This window comes from Leptodactylus fuscus, chromosome 4, assembly GCF_031893055.1.
Source record: "Leptodactylus fuscus isolate aLepFus1 chromosome 4, aLepFus1.hap2, whole genome shotgun sequence".
Taxonomy (NCBI): Eukaryota; Metazoa; Chordata; class Amphibia; order Anura; family Leptodactylidae; genus Leptodactylus; species Leptodactylus fuscus.
The window spans coordinates 105,802,806-105,818,539 of NC_134268.1; the positions used below are offsets into that span (position 1 = coordinate 105,802,806).

General features: G+C 42.7%; 1 protein-coding gene across 1 annotated transcript in view; it reads right to left on the bottom strand.

Moving 5' to 3' along the window:
• The window catches only part of TNFRSF11A (TNF receptor superfamily member 11a), a 72,003-nt gene that overhangs the window by 22,172 nt on the left and 34,097 nt on the right, over window positions 1-15,734 (bottom strand). Inside the window, exons 2-3 of the mRNA XM_075270939.1 lie at window positions 12,174-12,234; window positions 7,823-7,948 (exon numbers count right to left, since the gene is read on the bottom strand). Coding sequence (XP_075127040.1) covers window positions 7,823-7,948; window positions 12,174-12,234 — 187 coding nt within the window. The remainder of the gene's footprint in view (window positions 1-7,822; window positions 7,949-12,173; window positions 12,235-15,734) is intronic.

The window sequence follows — 15,734 nt, forward strand, 5'->3', positions numbered from 1 at the left end:
CCTGTGGCTTGAACTTGCCCTATATGCCTTGGAGGTGCTGTCCTGTCCTGCCGCCAGCGTCCTATCTGAGAGGGTGTTCAGTGCAGCCGGTGGCATCATCACTGACAAGCGCACCCGTCTGTCAGCTGAGAGTGCCGACCGGCTCACTTTGATAAAAATGAACCACCACTGGGTAGAGCCGTCATTTTTGTGCCCACCTGTGTAAAGCACCCCAACATGAAACTCCATGTCTGTACTCAACCTCTCCAATTCCTCCGCATCCTCATACTCATCCACCATAAGCGTTGCACAATTCTGCTAATACTAGGCTCCCTCCACCCTGATTTCCCCCAACTCTGCTGGTTAGAGGCTCCCTCCACCCTGATTTCCACCAACTCTGCTGGTTAGAGGCTCCCTCCACCATGAATTTGCCCAAACTGGGCTGTTTAGAGGCTCCCTCCACCATGAATTGGTCCAAACTGGGGTTTTTAGAGGCTCCCTCCACCATGAATTGGTCCAAACTGGGCTGGTTAGAGGCTCCCTCCACCATGAATTTCCCAAAACTTGGCTGTTTAGAGGCTCCCTCCACCATGAATTTGCCCAAACTGGGCTGTTTAGAGGCTCCCTCCACCATGAATTGGTCCAAACTGGGCTGGTTAGAGGCTCCCTCCACCATGAATTTCCCAAAACTTGGCTGTTTAGAGGCTCCCTCCACCATTAATTGGTCCAAACTGGGCTGGTTAGAGGCTCCCTCCACCATGAATTTGCCCAAACTGGGGTGGTTAGAGGCTCCCTCCACCATTAATTGGTCCAAACTGGGCTGGTTAGAGGCTCCCTCCACCATGAATTTCCCAAAACTTGGCTGTTTAGAGGCTCCCTCCACCATTAATTGGTCTAAACTGGGCTGGTTAGAGGCTCCCTCCACCATGAATTTGCCCAAACTGGGCTGTTTAGAGGCTCCCTCCACCATGAATTTGCCCAAACTGGGCTGTTTAGAGGCTCCCTCCACCATGAATTGGTCCAAACTGGGCTGGTTAGAGGCTCCCTCCACCATGAATTTCCCAAAACTTGGCTGTTTAGAGGCTCCCTCCACCATTAATTGGTCCAAACTGGGCTGGTTAGAGGCTCCCTCCACCATGAATTTGCCCAAACTGGGGTGGTTAGAGGCTCCCTCCACCATTAATTGGTCCAAACTGGGCTGGTTAGAGGCTCCCTCCACAATTAATTGGTCCAAACTGGGCTAATTAGAGGCTCCCTCCACCATGAATTGGTCCAAACTGGGTTTTTTAGAGGCTCCCTCCACCATGAATTTCCCAAAACTTGGCTGTTTAGAGGCTCCCTCCACCATTAATTGGTCCAAACTGGGCTGGTTAGAGGCTCCCTCCACCATGAATTTGCCCAAACTGGGCTGTTTAGAGGCTCCCTCCACCATGAATTTGCCCAAACTGGGCTGTTTAGAGGCTCCCTCCACCATGAATTGGTCCAAACTGGGCTGGTTAGAGGCTCCCTCCACCATGAATTTCCCAAAACTTGGCTGTTTAGAGGCTCCCTCCACCATTAATTGGTCCAAACTGGGCTGGTTAGAGGCTCCCTCCACCATGAATTTGCCCAAACTGGGCTGTTTAGAGGCTCCCTCCACCATGAATTGGTCCAAACTGGGGTGGTTAGAGGCTCCCTCCACCATGAATTGGTCCAAACTGGGGTGGTTAGAGGCTCCCTCCACCATTAATTGGTCCAAACTGGGCTGGTTAGAGGCTCCCTCCACCATGAATTTGCCCAAACTGGGCTGTTTAGAGGCTCCCTCCACCATGAATTGGTCCAAACTGGGCTGGTTAGAGGCTCCCTCCACCATGAATTTCCCAAAACTTGGCTGTTTAGAGGCTCCCTCCACCATTAATTGGTCCAAACTGGGCTGGTTAGAGGCTCCCTCCACCATTAATTGGTCCAAACTGGGCTGGTTAGAGGCTCCCTCCACCATGAATTTCCCAAAACTTGGCTGTTTAGAGGCTCCCTCCACCATTAATTGGTCCAAACTGGGCTGGTTAGAGGCTCCCTCCACCATGAATTTGCCCAAACTGGGCTGTTTAGAGGCTCCCTCCACCATGAATTTGCCCAAACTGGGCTGGTTAGAGGCTCCCTCCACCATGAATTTCCCAAAACTTGGCTGTTTAGAGGCTCCCTCCACCATTAATTGGTCCAAACTGGGCTGGTTAGAGGCTCCCTCCACCATGAATTTGCCCAAACTGGGGTGGTTAGAGGCTCCCTCCACCATTAATTGGTCCAAACTGGGCTGGTTAGAGGCTCCCTCCACAATTAATTGGTCCAAACTGGGCTAATTAGAGGCTCCCTCCACCATGAATTGGTCCAAACTGGGTTTTTTAGAGGCTCCCTCCACCATGAATTTCCCAAAACTTGGCTGTTTAGAGGCTCCCTCCACCATTAATTGGTCCAAACTGGGCTGGTTAGAGGCTCCCTCCACCATGAATTTGCCCAAACTGGGCTGTTTAGAGGCTCCCTCAACCATGAATTTGCCCAAACTGGGCTGTTTAGAGGCTCCCTCCACCATGAATTGGTCCAAACTGGGCTGGTTAGAGGCTCCCTCCACCATGAATTTCCCAAAACTTGGCTGTTTAGAGGCTCCCTCCACCATTAATTGGTCCAAACTGGGCTGGTTAGAGGCTCCCTCCACCATGAATTTGCCCAAACTGGGCTGTTTAGAGGCTCCCTCCACCATGAATTTGCCCAAACTGGGCTGTTTAGAGGCTCCCTCCACCATGAATTGGTCCAAACTGGGCTGGTTAGAGGCTCCCTCCACCATGAATTTCCCAAAACTTGGCTGTTTAGAGGCTCCCTCCACCATTAATTGGTCCAAACTGGGCTGGTTAGAGGCTCCCTCCACCATGAATTTGCCCAAACTGGGGTGGTTAGAGGCTCCCTCCACCATTAATTGGTCCAAACTGGGCTGGTTAGAGGCTCCCTCCACAATTAATTGGTCCAAACTGGGCTAATTAGAGGCTCCCTCCACCATGAATTGGTCCAAACTGGGTTTTTTAGAGGCTCCCTCCACCATGAATTTGCCCAAACTGGGCTGTTTAGAGGCTCCCTCCACCATGAATTGGTCCAAACTGGGCTGGTTACAGGCTCCCTCCACCATGAATTTCCCAAAACTTGGCTGTTTAGAGGCTCCCTCCACCATTAATTGGTCCAAACTGGGCTGGTTAGAGGCTCCCTCCACCATGAATTGGTCCAAACTGGGGTTTTTAGAGGCTCCCTCCACCATGAATTGGTCCAAACTGGGGTTTTTAGAGTCTCCCTCCACCATGAATTGGTCCAAACTGGGGTTTTTAGAGTCTCCCTCCACCATGAATTGGTCCAAACTGGGGTTTTTAGAGGCTCCCTCCACCATGAATTTGCCCAAACTCTGCTGGTTAGAGGCTCAATCCACCCTGATTTTCAAAACAAATGTTGGTGCCAACCTCAACTTACTACAAGGGCCAAATTCACTGCTGGTGACAAGCTCTCCTCACTGCAAGTGCCAAATACACATGTTTCAAGGTGTTTTCCTACTGTCAGAGAGGTGGTATTGAGTGTGTAAAGTGTGTAGTTGTTAGGCTGTGATGTTGGGGTAATAGAGGGTCTTTGGTGTGTTAGATGCCCCCAGACATGCTTCCCCTGCTGTCCCAGTGTCATTCCAGAGGTGTTGGCATCATTTCCTGGGGTGTCATAGTGGACTTGGTGACCCTCCAGACACGGATTTGGGTTTCCCCCTTAACGAGTATCTGTTCCCCATAGACTATAATGGGGTTCGAAACCCGTTCGAACACACGAACATTGAGCGGCTGTTCGAATCGAATTTCGAACCTCGAACATTTTAGTGTTCGCTCATCTCTATCCACTCCTCTTTGCAGATCATCTCTAAATCATTAAGAATTTGAGGCTGTCACTTGGCAACATGGAGCTTCAGCTCCCTCCATAAGTTTTCTATGGGACTAAGGTCTGGAGACTGGTTAGGCCACTCCATGACCTTAATGTGCTTCCTTTGAGCCACTCCTTTGTTGCCTTGGCTTTATGTTTTGGGTCATTATTAGAGATGAGTGAACACTATTCGAAACAGCCGTTTGGAATAGCACGCTCCCATAAAAATGAATGGACGTAGCCGACATACGGGGGGGTTAAGCGACCGGCCGCCGGCAAAGTCTGCGTGCCGGCCACTTCCATTCATTTCTATGGGAGCATGCTATTTGGAACGGCTGTTCCGAATAGTGTTCGCTCATCTCTAGTCATTATCCTACTGGAAGACCCAGTCACGACCCGTTTTTAATGTCCTGGTAGAGGGAAGGAGGTTGTCACTCAGGATTTTATGGTATATGGATATATGGACCATTCATTCTCCCACTGATGCGGTGAAGTAGTCCTGTGCCCTTAGCAGAGAAACACCCCCAAAACATAATGTTTCCACCTGCATGCTTGGCAGTGGGGACGGTGTTCTTTGGGTAATAGGAAAATGTTTGTTTTTGTACCGTGTTAGCCAGTGGGTATGAAATCTAAAAAACAAAAAACTTGCGAGTCTTCAGTAGGTGATACTTTTTTTACTGGCTAACTCATAATGATGACAGAATATAAAGTTTCAAAGCTCTCGGCTTCTTCTTCAGATATATCTAAAAACGCTTTCTAAAGGCTGCATATTTATGTACAACTGCACACATAGGGATAGAATTTCACGAGAGAGGGGGAAGAGGCTTATTACTATATACATATAAATATAAACAATTCACAGTTCCCAGGTTCTTTGGGTCATAGGCAGCATTTCTCTTCCTCCAAACACGGTGAGTTAAGTTAATGTGAAAGAGCTCAATTTTTGTCTCATCTGACCACAGTACATTCTCCCAATCATTCTCAGAATTAACCAGATTGGTCAGATGAGACAAAAATTAAATACAATAGTTAAAAAATAAAAAAAGTTTTTAAATCGGAAAAAAACAAAGAAACTAAAAATTTGAATCGCCCTCCTTGCCTTAGATTTGTAATAAAAGTAAATGAACAAAAACAAACATAAAATATTATACATCCCTGCTTCTTTTTCCCATATGGTGAACACTGTTGTGAAAAAAAAAATAAAAAGAGCCAAACTGCCATTTTTTCACCGTTTTGCCTTCAGAAGATGGGCAGCGCTACATCTGCTCCTCTTTATGTGCATCCAGAAGCCACAATGCTGCTGCTGTGGGTTTCCTGAAAGGTATCACTCGCCTGGCGCTGTGAAATCCTGGGAAATGGGCAGTGGAGCTAAAGAGGGTCCTGGTTGTGCTTGCTGCCAACTCTGGGCTCCAGGTATCAATGCGTGGGGCTTCGCCTGATGAACCATAGGGACCACATCACTCCCTGCTCCTCCAATGGTTTCTCCTAGCTCTCTTCCCTCAGCTGATCAGCCGCTGGCATTGTGCCACCTGTAAGGTTCCCATTCTGGGATGCTGTTCTCGCTTCTTCTGGTGCCCTGGTCCCACTGCTCTCCGCCACCACTGCTGATGCTATGGGTTCTTCCAAGCACTGCTGTAGCCATTCCATACCACTGCCCACCTCCACCTTTCACAGAAGTTGATGCAGCAGTTCTTTGATGTCTCCTGGGCTTGCTTGAAAATCCTCATGGACTGACCAAGACACACATGATTAATGGCTATTTAAAGGTAAATTTTCAATCCACCAAGCAGCTGAATGAATGACTCACCTTCCAGAAACATCTAAAATTAGATTGTGCACATTTGACTTCTAAGTGACCCCTTCCAGCTGACAATCGGCTGAGATAAAAAGGCAGGAAGAAAAGGAGATAGGGGAAAATGTGCAGGGTAACACAAGGAGGATGTAACAGCAACATGTACAAGAAACCTTGTGTATACTGTGCCACCATGAGCGCAATACTGCCCCTGGGGGCCCTTATCATTGTGTATGGTAAAGCTGCTTTTTATGGTGCAGATAAGGCTACATTCAGATGACCAAAGTGCAAAATGGCCATGAAAAACATCTGCCATCTTGCACACAAAGAGCGCCTTTTTTCTTGGATCCCCCATACAGTTCATTGACGTATATTAAAAAAACGGACATAAAACAGCCATTTGTCACATCATGTGGCTTAAGTGGTTCCTTTATATTTCCCAATCTTTTCTAAGCCACTTTTGGCTTTGGCTGAAAAAACAGCAGAAATATCTGCAACAAAAATGTAGCTTTTCTACAATGTGTCATCAGCCTTACGCACGCTACAGATTGAAATCGATGGGAGGCTTTGTAACCCATTGATTTCAATGTGTAGCACGCGTAAGCCGGCACCCATTGAAGTCAATGGGATTTGTTTTGAAGTGCCTCGCTCTGACACGTGTTTACATGTCTAAATGAGCGGCACATTACTCCATGGGAACGGAGCCTAAGGAAGAAAGGTGCTGCAGTGAATATAGCAAAGGCCTCGGTACCTCATGTATAACTCTATTAGCCTCACATACACAGCAGGATGTTGAGACTGCTACTGCCTGCACCCTGTAAGTTATTTCAGCATCTATTCAGAGCGTATTAGAATTACTCTAAAATTGACATGTAATATATCAGACTTTACAGTGAACAATTATACTAATAAATACTAATAAAATGGCCATATACTGTCCACACTATCTCTCAAAGAAGCCAGATATTTTTCACTCTATATGTGCAGCTACATACTAGGGCTGCATTAGTATCCTATGATCCATGTAAAGTTTAGTGAACTGGTATAGGAGAAGGAGTCAGGTATATTGTATCCTTTCCTACTAATATAAGATATACTGTATATATAATGTGTTTGGATGTTTGTTACTCAATCACGCAAAAACGGCTGAACCAATTTGGATAAAATTTGGCACATAGTTTGTAACCTCGATTAAAACATAGGCTACTTTTTATCCTGGTAAATGACATGGCTTCACGACTGCTATGAATTTATGTTCGTATGCAATATTAAACTGCTGCTGCCAGCAGGACTCTCTCAGCTAATTGGAGATTGCTGATAAAGCTGCTCTGTTATCTTTATATGTAAACACACAGATAACTCTGAGTCCAAGTATTTGCATATTATCTGATCTGCTCCAGGCAACCCCTTTAACCCAAATTGGCATTTTGCCAATTTTAAACATGCTGGGAAAAAGAAAATCTAATTTGTCGCAAGCAGGCGGATTATCGACGCCAACAACACGCTCATTATACGGCTTCACTACAAGCTGCTGAAATGCCGGAACAATCGCAGGCACAGTGTGAGGAACAAGTTTAGCGGCAGGTCAGTTTGAGAACTGCTGAAACGCCGGAGCAGGCGAACCATCGACAGAAGCAATTTGCTGAATATAGGCGGCTCATCGATGCCAACAACACGCTTATTATATGGTGTCCCAGCGAGCTGCTGAAATGCCGGAACAATCATAGGCACAGCACGAGGAACAAGTTCAGCAGCAGGACAACTTGAGAACTGCTGAAACGCCGGAGCAGGCGAACCATCGACAGCAGCAATTTGCTGAATATAGGCGGATAATCCGCGCCAACAACACGCAGGCGAAATTGCGGGCAGAGGCTAGTTTAATGTATACTTTTTTCTCCTGTCAGCAGGTATGGTGGCAGTTTCTCAGCTAGACTTAATCATAGTTGGTAATGGGATGAGAATGTCTGCATTAGATATAGCCAAATCCTTTTCTGGTACCAGTTTACTGATCTTTTTTTATGTTCTTTTAACAAAAACAAGAAAATTGAGAAAGCATCACACAGTTGCACTCATACTGATGTTACTGATCACAATAGCAATAGCTACAGTATATTAGCTGTGGCAACCATCACTTACCTGAATCACAAACCATAAAAAGTGTGCATGTTAGATCTTCATTCCAAAAGCTCATGTATTCATTAGGGCCACAGGGAATACAAGTAGTGTTTGCAGTGGCAGTGCATCGGGATTTCATGTGTGTTCCTAGGTTGAATAAATACGTGCACATATAAACTACAACATAAATACCACATAATATAATATCACTATGTCTCCATAGAAGCTATATAAGAACTTCTGCACTACACAGTGCAGTGACCATACTTTTTTATCACATGAAACCTGTAACAAGTCTTGAAAGGTGAAAGTGTCACGATAAATTACCTATTTTTGGAAATCAAGCTTTTATGTTAAGCAAATTTTTAAAGAATTTATGGTGAGATTTTTAAATTTTTCATGTGATTTATATTTGAAAGACTCTAAAACCCTGCATTAGGCTGGGGCATTTTACAGTAAGTGCAAAGTGGATGGGATTGTAGCAAATCCAATGCCCAACAGTCACAAGAGATGATTTCACTGCTTGATTTAAAAAAAAAAAAAAAAATCAACAGTGCGCTGAATTCACATTCTGCTTTCCCGTTGTGTGCCACCGGTGAAGAGCTATCAGTGCCGGTACCGTAGCTCTTCACTGTCAGAAGGGCGTTTCTGACAGTCAGTCAGGAACGCCCTTCCTCACAGTAGCATCTATAGTGCTTTACTGTGAGAGGGGGGTAGCTTACAGCTCAGCTTCATTGCTGAGGAACGCCCCCCCAGTTCTCATCTATGGACAAGTACTATCAGGAGAGGAGGGAAGCGTTCCTCACTGCTCTCACAGTACAGCGTATATAAAACCGAATGTGGTGCCCCAAGAGATGAGAGGTCCTCTTTAACATGAAACTTGATTTAAAGGGATTCAATCATTAAAACTGAATTTTGAACTGAAGTATATTATTAAGACTGGCGTATAGTATACAGAATGTGGTGCTTGAAGTGCAGATAGGGGTCTGAGGTGTTTCACACAAAAAAACCCTTGGTTAAATGTGAGTCTTAACCCTTTCCCGCCGATGGCATTTTTTGATTTTCGTTTTTGACTCCCCTCCTTCTAAACCCCATAACTTTTTTATTTCTCTGCTCCGAGGGCCATATGAGGTCTTAATTTTTGTGGGACAAATTTTTCTTCATGATGCCACCATTAATTATTCTATATAATGTACTGGGAAGCAGGAAAAAAATTCAGAATGGGGTGGATCTGAAGAAAAAATGCATTTCTGCGACTTTCCTACGGGCTTTGGTTTTACGGCGTTCACTGTGCAGCCAAAATTACAAGTCCCCTGTATTCTGTGTTTCGGTACGGTTCCAGGGATACCAAATTTATATGGTTTATTTACATTTTGACCCCTTAAAAAAATCCAAAACTGTTAAAAAAAATTTTTTCTAAAAGTCGCCATATTCCAACACCTGTAACTTTTTTATACGTAAGTGTACGGGGATGCATAGGGCGTCTTTTTTTGTGGGGCCGGGTGTACTTTTTAGTTCTACCATTTTCGGGAAATGTTATTACTTTGATCACTTTTTATTCAAATTTTTATCAGAATCAAAACAGTGAAAAAACGGCGGTTTGGCACTTTTGACTATTTTTCCCGCTACTGCGTTTACCGAACAGGAAAAATATTTTTATAGATTTGTAGAGCGGGCGATTTCGGACACAGGGATCCCTAATATGTATGTGTTTCTCAGTTTTTAACTACTTTTATATGTGTTCTAGGGAAAGGGGAGTGATTTGAATTTTTAATACTTTTTATATTTTATTTACTTTTTTTTTTTTTTTTTTTTTTTTTTTTTTGCATTTATTAGACCCCCTAGGGGTGTTGAATCCCAGGGGGTCTGATCACTAATGCAATGCATTACAATGCTAATGCATTGCAAAAAATCATCATTTCTTTTGCAGGCTGCATAGACCAGCCTGCAAAAGAAAGAGAAAGCAGACTAGCCTAGGAGCCTTGTAAAGGTTCCCGGCTGTCATGCCAACGTGACGTCGGCCCTGGAGCATGCTCCAGAAGCCGGTGATCACCGGCAAAATGGCGGCGCCCGTGCGCCGCCGGCGCCGGCGCCTTTGACCGTGGCACCGGAGGGGTTAAAGTGGATGAAGGGGAACTTCACTGACATTGCTACAGGTAAGTAAAGAAACCACTAAGCAATGAGCATAAGTGCCCTGTACACCCTGTGGACCTAGGTCTAGCCCCTATACAACCAGCATTAACCCCTATAGCCCCTAGGCAATGCTCATTGCCTAGGGGCTATAGGGGTTAATGCTCATTGCCTAGGGGCTGTAGGGGTTAATCCTCATTGTATAGGGGCTAGACCTAGGTCCACAGGGTGTACTGGGCACTTATGCTCATTGCTTAGGGTTTTCTTTACTTACCTGTAGCAATGTCAGTGAAGTTCCCCTTCATCCACTTCAATACACGGCCTGGATCGCTTCTCCGGGTCTTCTGTGCAGCCCTTGGAAGAGACGACTGCCTGATCTCATGAGAACTCATGAGAGCACACAGCAGAAGCAGCTCCGACACTGTCCAATGCTAATTGGACAGTGTCAGACTGACGTAGCTCTTGTCTTTATAGTCAGAAACGCCCTTGACACTGAACGGCTAATTAACATACAGGGCGCCAGAATTAACGGGGCTCAGAGCTCCAAAACGAGGGGGGCTAGGGAGATAATTCAAAGTGCACCAGAGTCTGTGTAGCAGCGCCTATAACATGGGGCAGAAAGCTGCACAGGCTTGAAGTGGTGAAAGGTCCTCTTTAAGGCTGCCTGCTGGTGACATACTGTCTTGTGATGATTATATTATGGGAGAGTATGTTGATAAGAGGCAGGTCTCCTGGTATTATAGATGTTCAGCTGGTAAATTCAGCATGCACAGATGGAGTTTCATGGGTGAAACTAGGTCGTGTCAGTCTAGCCTAAGGTTGAGGCCCCATGTTGCAAAAACACAGCTTTTTATGCTATAGTGTTTGCTGTATTTTCTTTTTAGCCAAAGTCAAAAATGGCTAAAAATGGAATGGACAATATACAGGGAGCTCTTATACTTTTACCTACTCCTCAATTCAGTCCTGGCTTTGGCTCAAAAAAAACATCGGCCTCAGGCTAAGTAATCTGATGCACAAATAAAGGAAGGAAACCAAGTACTACACAGTGGACATTAAAGTCAAATGGTTGTGCATGTAATACTCATGGTGGCTCTTCCAGAGTGATAGACCCATTTTGTAACAGCAATGTGTTGAACTATCAATAAAAGCAGCATACGTTTTTTTAATAGGCATGGTACACTGGTTGGAAATACAAACTGTCTAAACATGTTAGGTTTCATCTACAGGTACTGATCTATTTAGCTAAATAAAAGGAATCATTGTATCTTCAAACTTCCTTCTATAATCAACCACATAATGGAGGCAACGTTCCAAAGAATCTTTTCTATATTAAAGCTCATGAGAATGAATAGTAAGGAAACGTGCCAAAAGAAATATGTTTCAAAACTGTCCCACAGAAAAAGTGACCTATTATGACATTTTCTTCTGAGAGTTCCAGAGTAAATGACTACAGGGGAATCTATGGGGGTCTGGACAGGTCTGTAGTGTTTATCATTAACCCCTTTCTAACATGGCTTGTTTTTGCTGTACTTAGGTGTGCTTTTTAATGGAACACATACATTTACCATCTCGTGTTTAAAAATGAAAAAAAGTGTAGGGCAAAATTCTTAAAAAGGAGATTCTGCTATTGTTTTTTGGATTTTATTTTTTATGGCATTCACTGGGTCCTAAAATGTTTTCTTTATTCTGTGGCCAGTATGATTACAAAAATACCAAATTTTTATAACTTTTCTTATGCTTTATACATTAAAAAACAACTTTGAAACCAATTTGCTTTGTGCTTCCATATTTGGACACCCATAACTATATTTATATTTCCATCTATGGAGCTGTATGATAGCGTGGTTTTTTGCAGGTAATGTGTAGAATTCACACCATATCCTTTTTCGATAATTGGGGATTTTGCTACTTTTTTTTAACTGCTATGGTATTGGGAAAGGGGGTGATTTAAATATGGAACATAAGATGTGACAATGTGCTGCAAAAATATGCCAATATGTTTACACAAAATTCTGAGGCAAAGTAAGTCACTATGGTATAAACTTACACAAGACAGTTCAAAGATAATCCAAATGTATCATCCAGCATCTATTAATGTAATAACCTGCTGCATTTAAAGACTATCTAATCTAAGTCTACACTGTATAAAAAATAGACAAAATTAATAAATCTGCCCCATTGTATTTTAGTGGATAAAATTGAGCCCTATACTAAAAAGAAATGTTCTAGCAATCACACTTACCGGGTGGACACTTATCACAGCATCGTCCCTGATGCATATATTGCTTATCTTTATTGCATGTCTGAAAGAACACATGAGAAAACGTTAGTATATTATATATAACATTTTTATAACAACTGGGGGTGACATCCTACTTGTAAAGACTGTTTAGGAAGCAATGTCTAGAGTACCAGCATTTATGTCTGTGTTTATTTCACAAGTGTAAAATGTAACAACACCTTCTCTTTAAAGTTGGAAATAAAATGATACATAGCATATAAAACCTACTGCGTGCAACCTACTTCTAGCATCAGAAAAAGATTTATTTATGAATCCATCAGTCATATCCTGCATATTCATAACAGTTTCATCGATCACAGAATCATCTTTCAGGTTCTGTGAAGTAACTTTCACATACCACATTTTCAACCACAAATGTATTGTCCATACTACACATTCTACTAAAATGCGTGCTTTCAGATTCACGCAACTGACTATGGCCAAAGCAGGACATCCTAGCAAGGTTCAACTTTAGAAACCTATTGACATGTAATAGATATCTGTGGTGGTTATTGAGCTTGGATCATCACGGAGGACAACGTTCACCTCAACCATAAAATATTGTTTACCTATTTAACAATGCAATGCAATGTAATAATTATTTGCTTGTATGGATATTTCTGTACTGCTTTGATGACCAATGAGGGATTAAAAATTTGCTCAATGAATCAGATGAACATTTCTTTACAAGTGTAGATTATGATGTTAATCTGTTTTCCTTTAGTCCCAACAGCAGCACACTAGTGGGATATTTCTGCCCCTGTTTGCTGGTAGGACAGAATGGAATTTTTAATACATAATAAATGGTTAAATAATTAAACCCAACCCAGCATAAACCTTAAATGTGCTCTTTCCACATGGAAAGAGACGTAAGGATCCACAGATGCTTGCCGTTCCCCAACTCTTTTATCTAAGGTTACTGCTAAAAGAAACACAGTCTTGAGTGTAAGGAAATTGATGGCAACTTCCTCAAGAGGTTAAAAGGTAGGCTCACACAACCCTTTTAGAACTGTTTATAAACCCCACTGGGAAATCAGGTGAGTAACAGGTGGTTTTAGCCTGGATGTACCCCTTAGAAGTCTTTTTAGCAGTAGTTCTGGGGATAACTGCTTACTAGAGATGAGCGAGTACTGTTCGGATCAGCCGATCCGAACAGCACGCTCCATAGAAATGAATGGATGCACCTGGTACTTCCGCTTTGACATCGGCCGGCCGCTTAACCACACGCGTGCCGGCTACATCCATTCATTTCTATCATTTCTATGCGAGCGTGCTGTTCGGATCGGCTGATTCGAACAGTACTCGCTCATCTCTATTGCTTACCTAAGCAGGCTGACAAGGCTGCCACTTGAACCTTCAAGATAGAAGGACTAATGCCCTTGTCCAAGCAGCCCTGAAGAATTTCCAGGTTATCTGGAATAGAGGTATTAGAATCCTCAATCCCATCCCTTGATGCCCAGGAGATAAAGCTGTTACATATCCAGGCATAGTTTTGTTCATGGACTCTGCTCTAGAAAGAGTATTTAGGAAGGCAACAGATAGTCCCTTTGATCGTAGTAGGGACTGGTCAACCTCCAGGCTGTCAGATTAAAGGATTTCAGATCCTGGGAGAGCCTGGGCTTCTGAGACAGCAGGTTCTAACATCCAACATTAATCTCAACACCTTCATGCCTGTCCTTATAGTGAATGTCGGAGGAACTGATAGGAAGTTTGCGGCTGCAATAATTCTTTCCCTTAAGGAGGGAGAGAGATCTTCATTAGGACTTAATTGATGGTGAACCCTAAAAAATTTTTCTTGGTTGATGGATATCTGGATTTTTCCCCAATTTAATATCCAACCCAATTGTTGAAGGAAATTTACAGTAGTGGATAAATGCTGTTGAAGACCTTTTCTTGAGGAGACTTTTATCAGCCAGTCATCCAGATATGGGACAATCAAGATCCCTTGGACTCTGACAGATGCAGCTACTGGAGATAACACCTTGATAAATATGTATGGTGTTCAGGTTATTCCGAATGGAAGGAAGGTGAATTAAAGGTGGCTAAGTCGACCTTCTAAGAGTAGTGATATTCTTAAATACTTCCTATTAGCAGGAAGAATGGGGAATTGATGGTAGGCATCCTTCAGGTCCAGAGTGGCCATAAAATCTCATTGTTAACCTTTTCGCTGCCAAGGGTCTCTGGAAATTTTGCACCTCCAGTAGCCAGAGCAATTTTCACAGTTTTGAGATGGACAAATCAAACCTAAATTGCAACATTAAAAAAGCATCCAACCCCCCCATACCTATATATTTTCTTAAAGTAGACACCTGCAGCATTGTCAGAATGCCACTTGGTACTTTATACGAACAGGCACCTTCATGCAATTTTGATTTAAAGTGAATGTTTTATGAAAAAATGCAAATAAATGTATATTAGTTGTTAAAAGCGGAAACCAAACAAAAAATTAATTGCACCAAACCTCCTAAAAATAAGAGTTCAACATGTGCAGAGTTCATACATATCACTATGGCCTGAACCCGCATGCACATGTCTTCAGAAAATCGCTAGAACTGGAAGGAACAAAAATCTGCTTTGAAGCTGGAAATGTTAAAAAAAGTATCATCCTATAAAATGTAGGGATTACACACCATGAAAAGTAAGTGAACCCCCTAAACCCTATATATTTTTTGAAAGTAGACAACCTGAAGATTACAAATGTCTTAATGGGTCATCGATAGCCACATCCACCTTCATGCAACTTTGTGGCAAACACAAATAATTTTTTGAAAAAATACGCTAAAACACATATTTGCACCTAAAACTCATGTTCAATCTCACATTCATATACAAAATACTTTTAAAATAATAGCTTATGGTGTATACAATGTGTAAATATACTATATGTACCGCAAACATCAACTACAACAAGAGCTCGGACTCCCAAAAACACGAATACAGAAGACAAGCAGGATTTTCCTTTTGTTCACTAATATGTTAAAAAGCTATACTGCACCTACCAAACTGTGACTGTGATACCAAAATCTAACTTTTTTCAGAGTGCACAGCATACCGTATATAAAAACACAATTTAATAGTTTATATATACAAGCACCTTCATTCAACTTTGCGGCAAACAGAGATTGCTAGCAAAAATTGCGCAAAAATTAAAATTTGCCACTAAAGTGCGGCTCAAGAAATCCCTTTCTGCAAACATAATGTACTGTCCATAAAACTGCAATATGTGAGGAGTTCATACATACCACACATGTATATATTTACAGGGGCGGGTGTTAAAGAATCGCCAAAATTGCAGAAATGCGCCATCCCATTTTGTGCATGCAAATTAAATAGGACTTTACATTAAAATGTTATTTTACATCCTCCTATAAAAATTTTAGCAATCTATACGTTCATCTCTAGTGATAATCGTTATTACTATTATTTTAGTGTGTAATGGATATCACTAGACGTATTTTACTGTAGAAAGCTCAGGTATAGACAGGACAGGGATTGGGTGAAATGTAAACTTTATTTGCGACT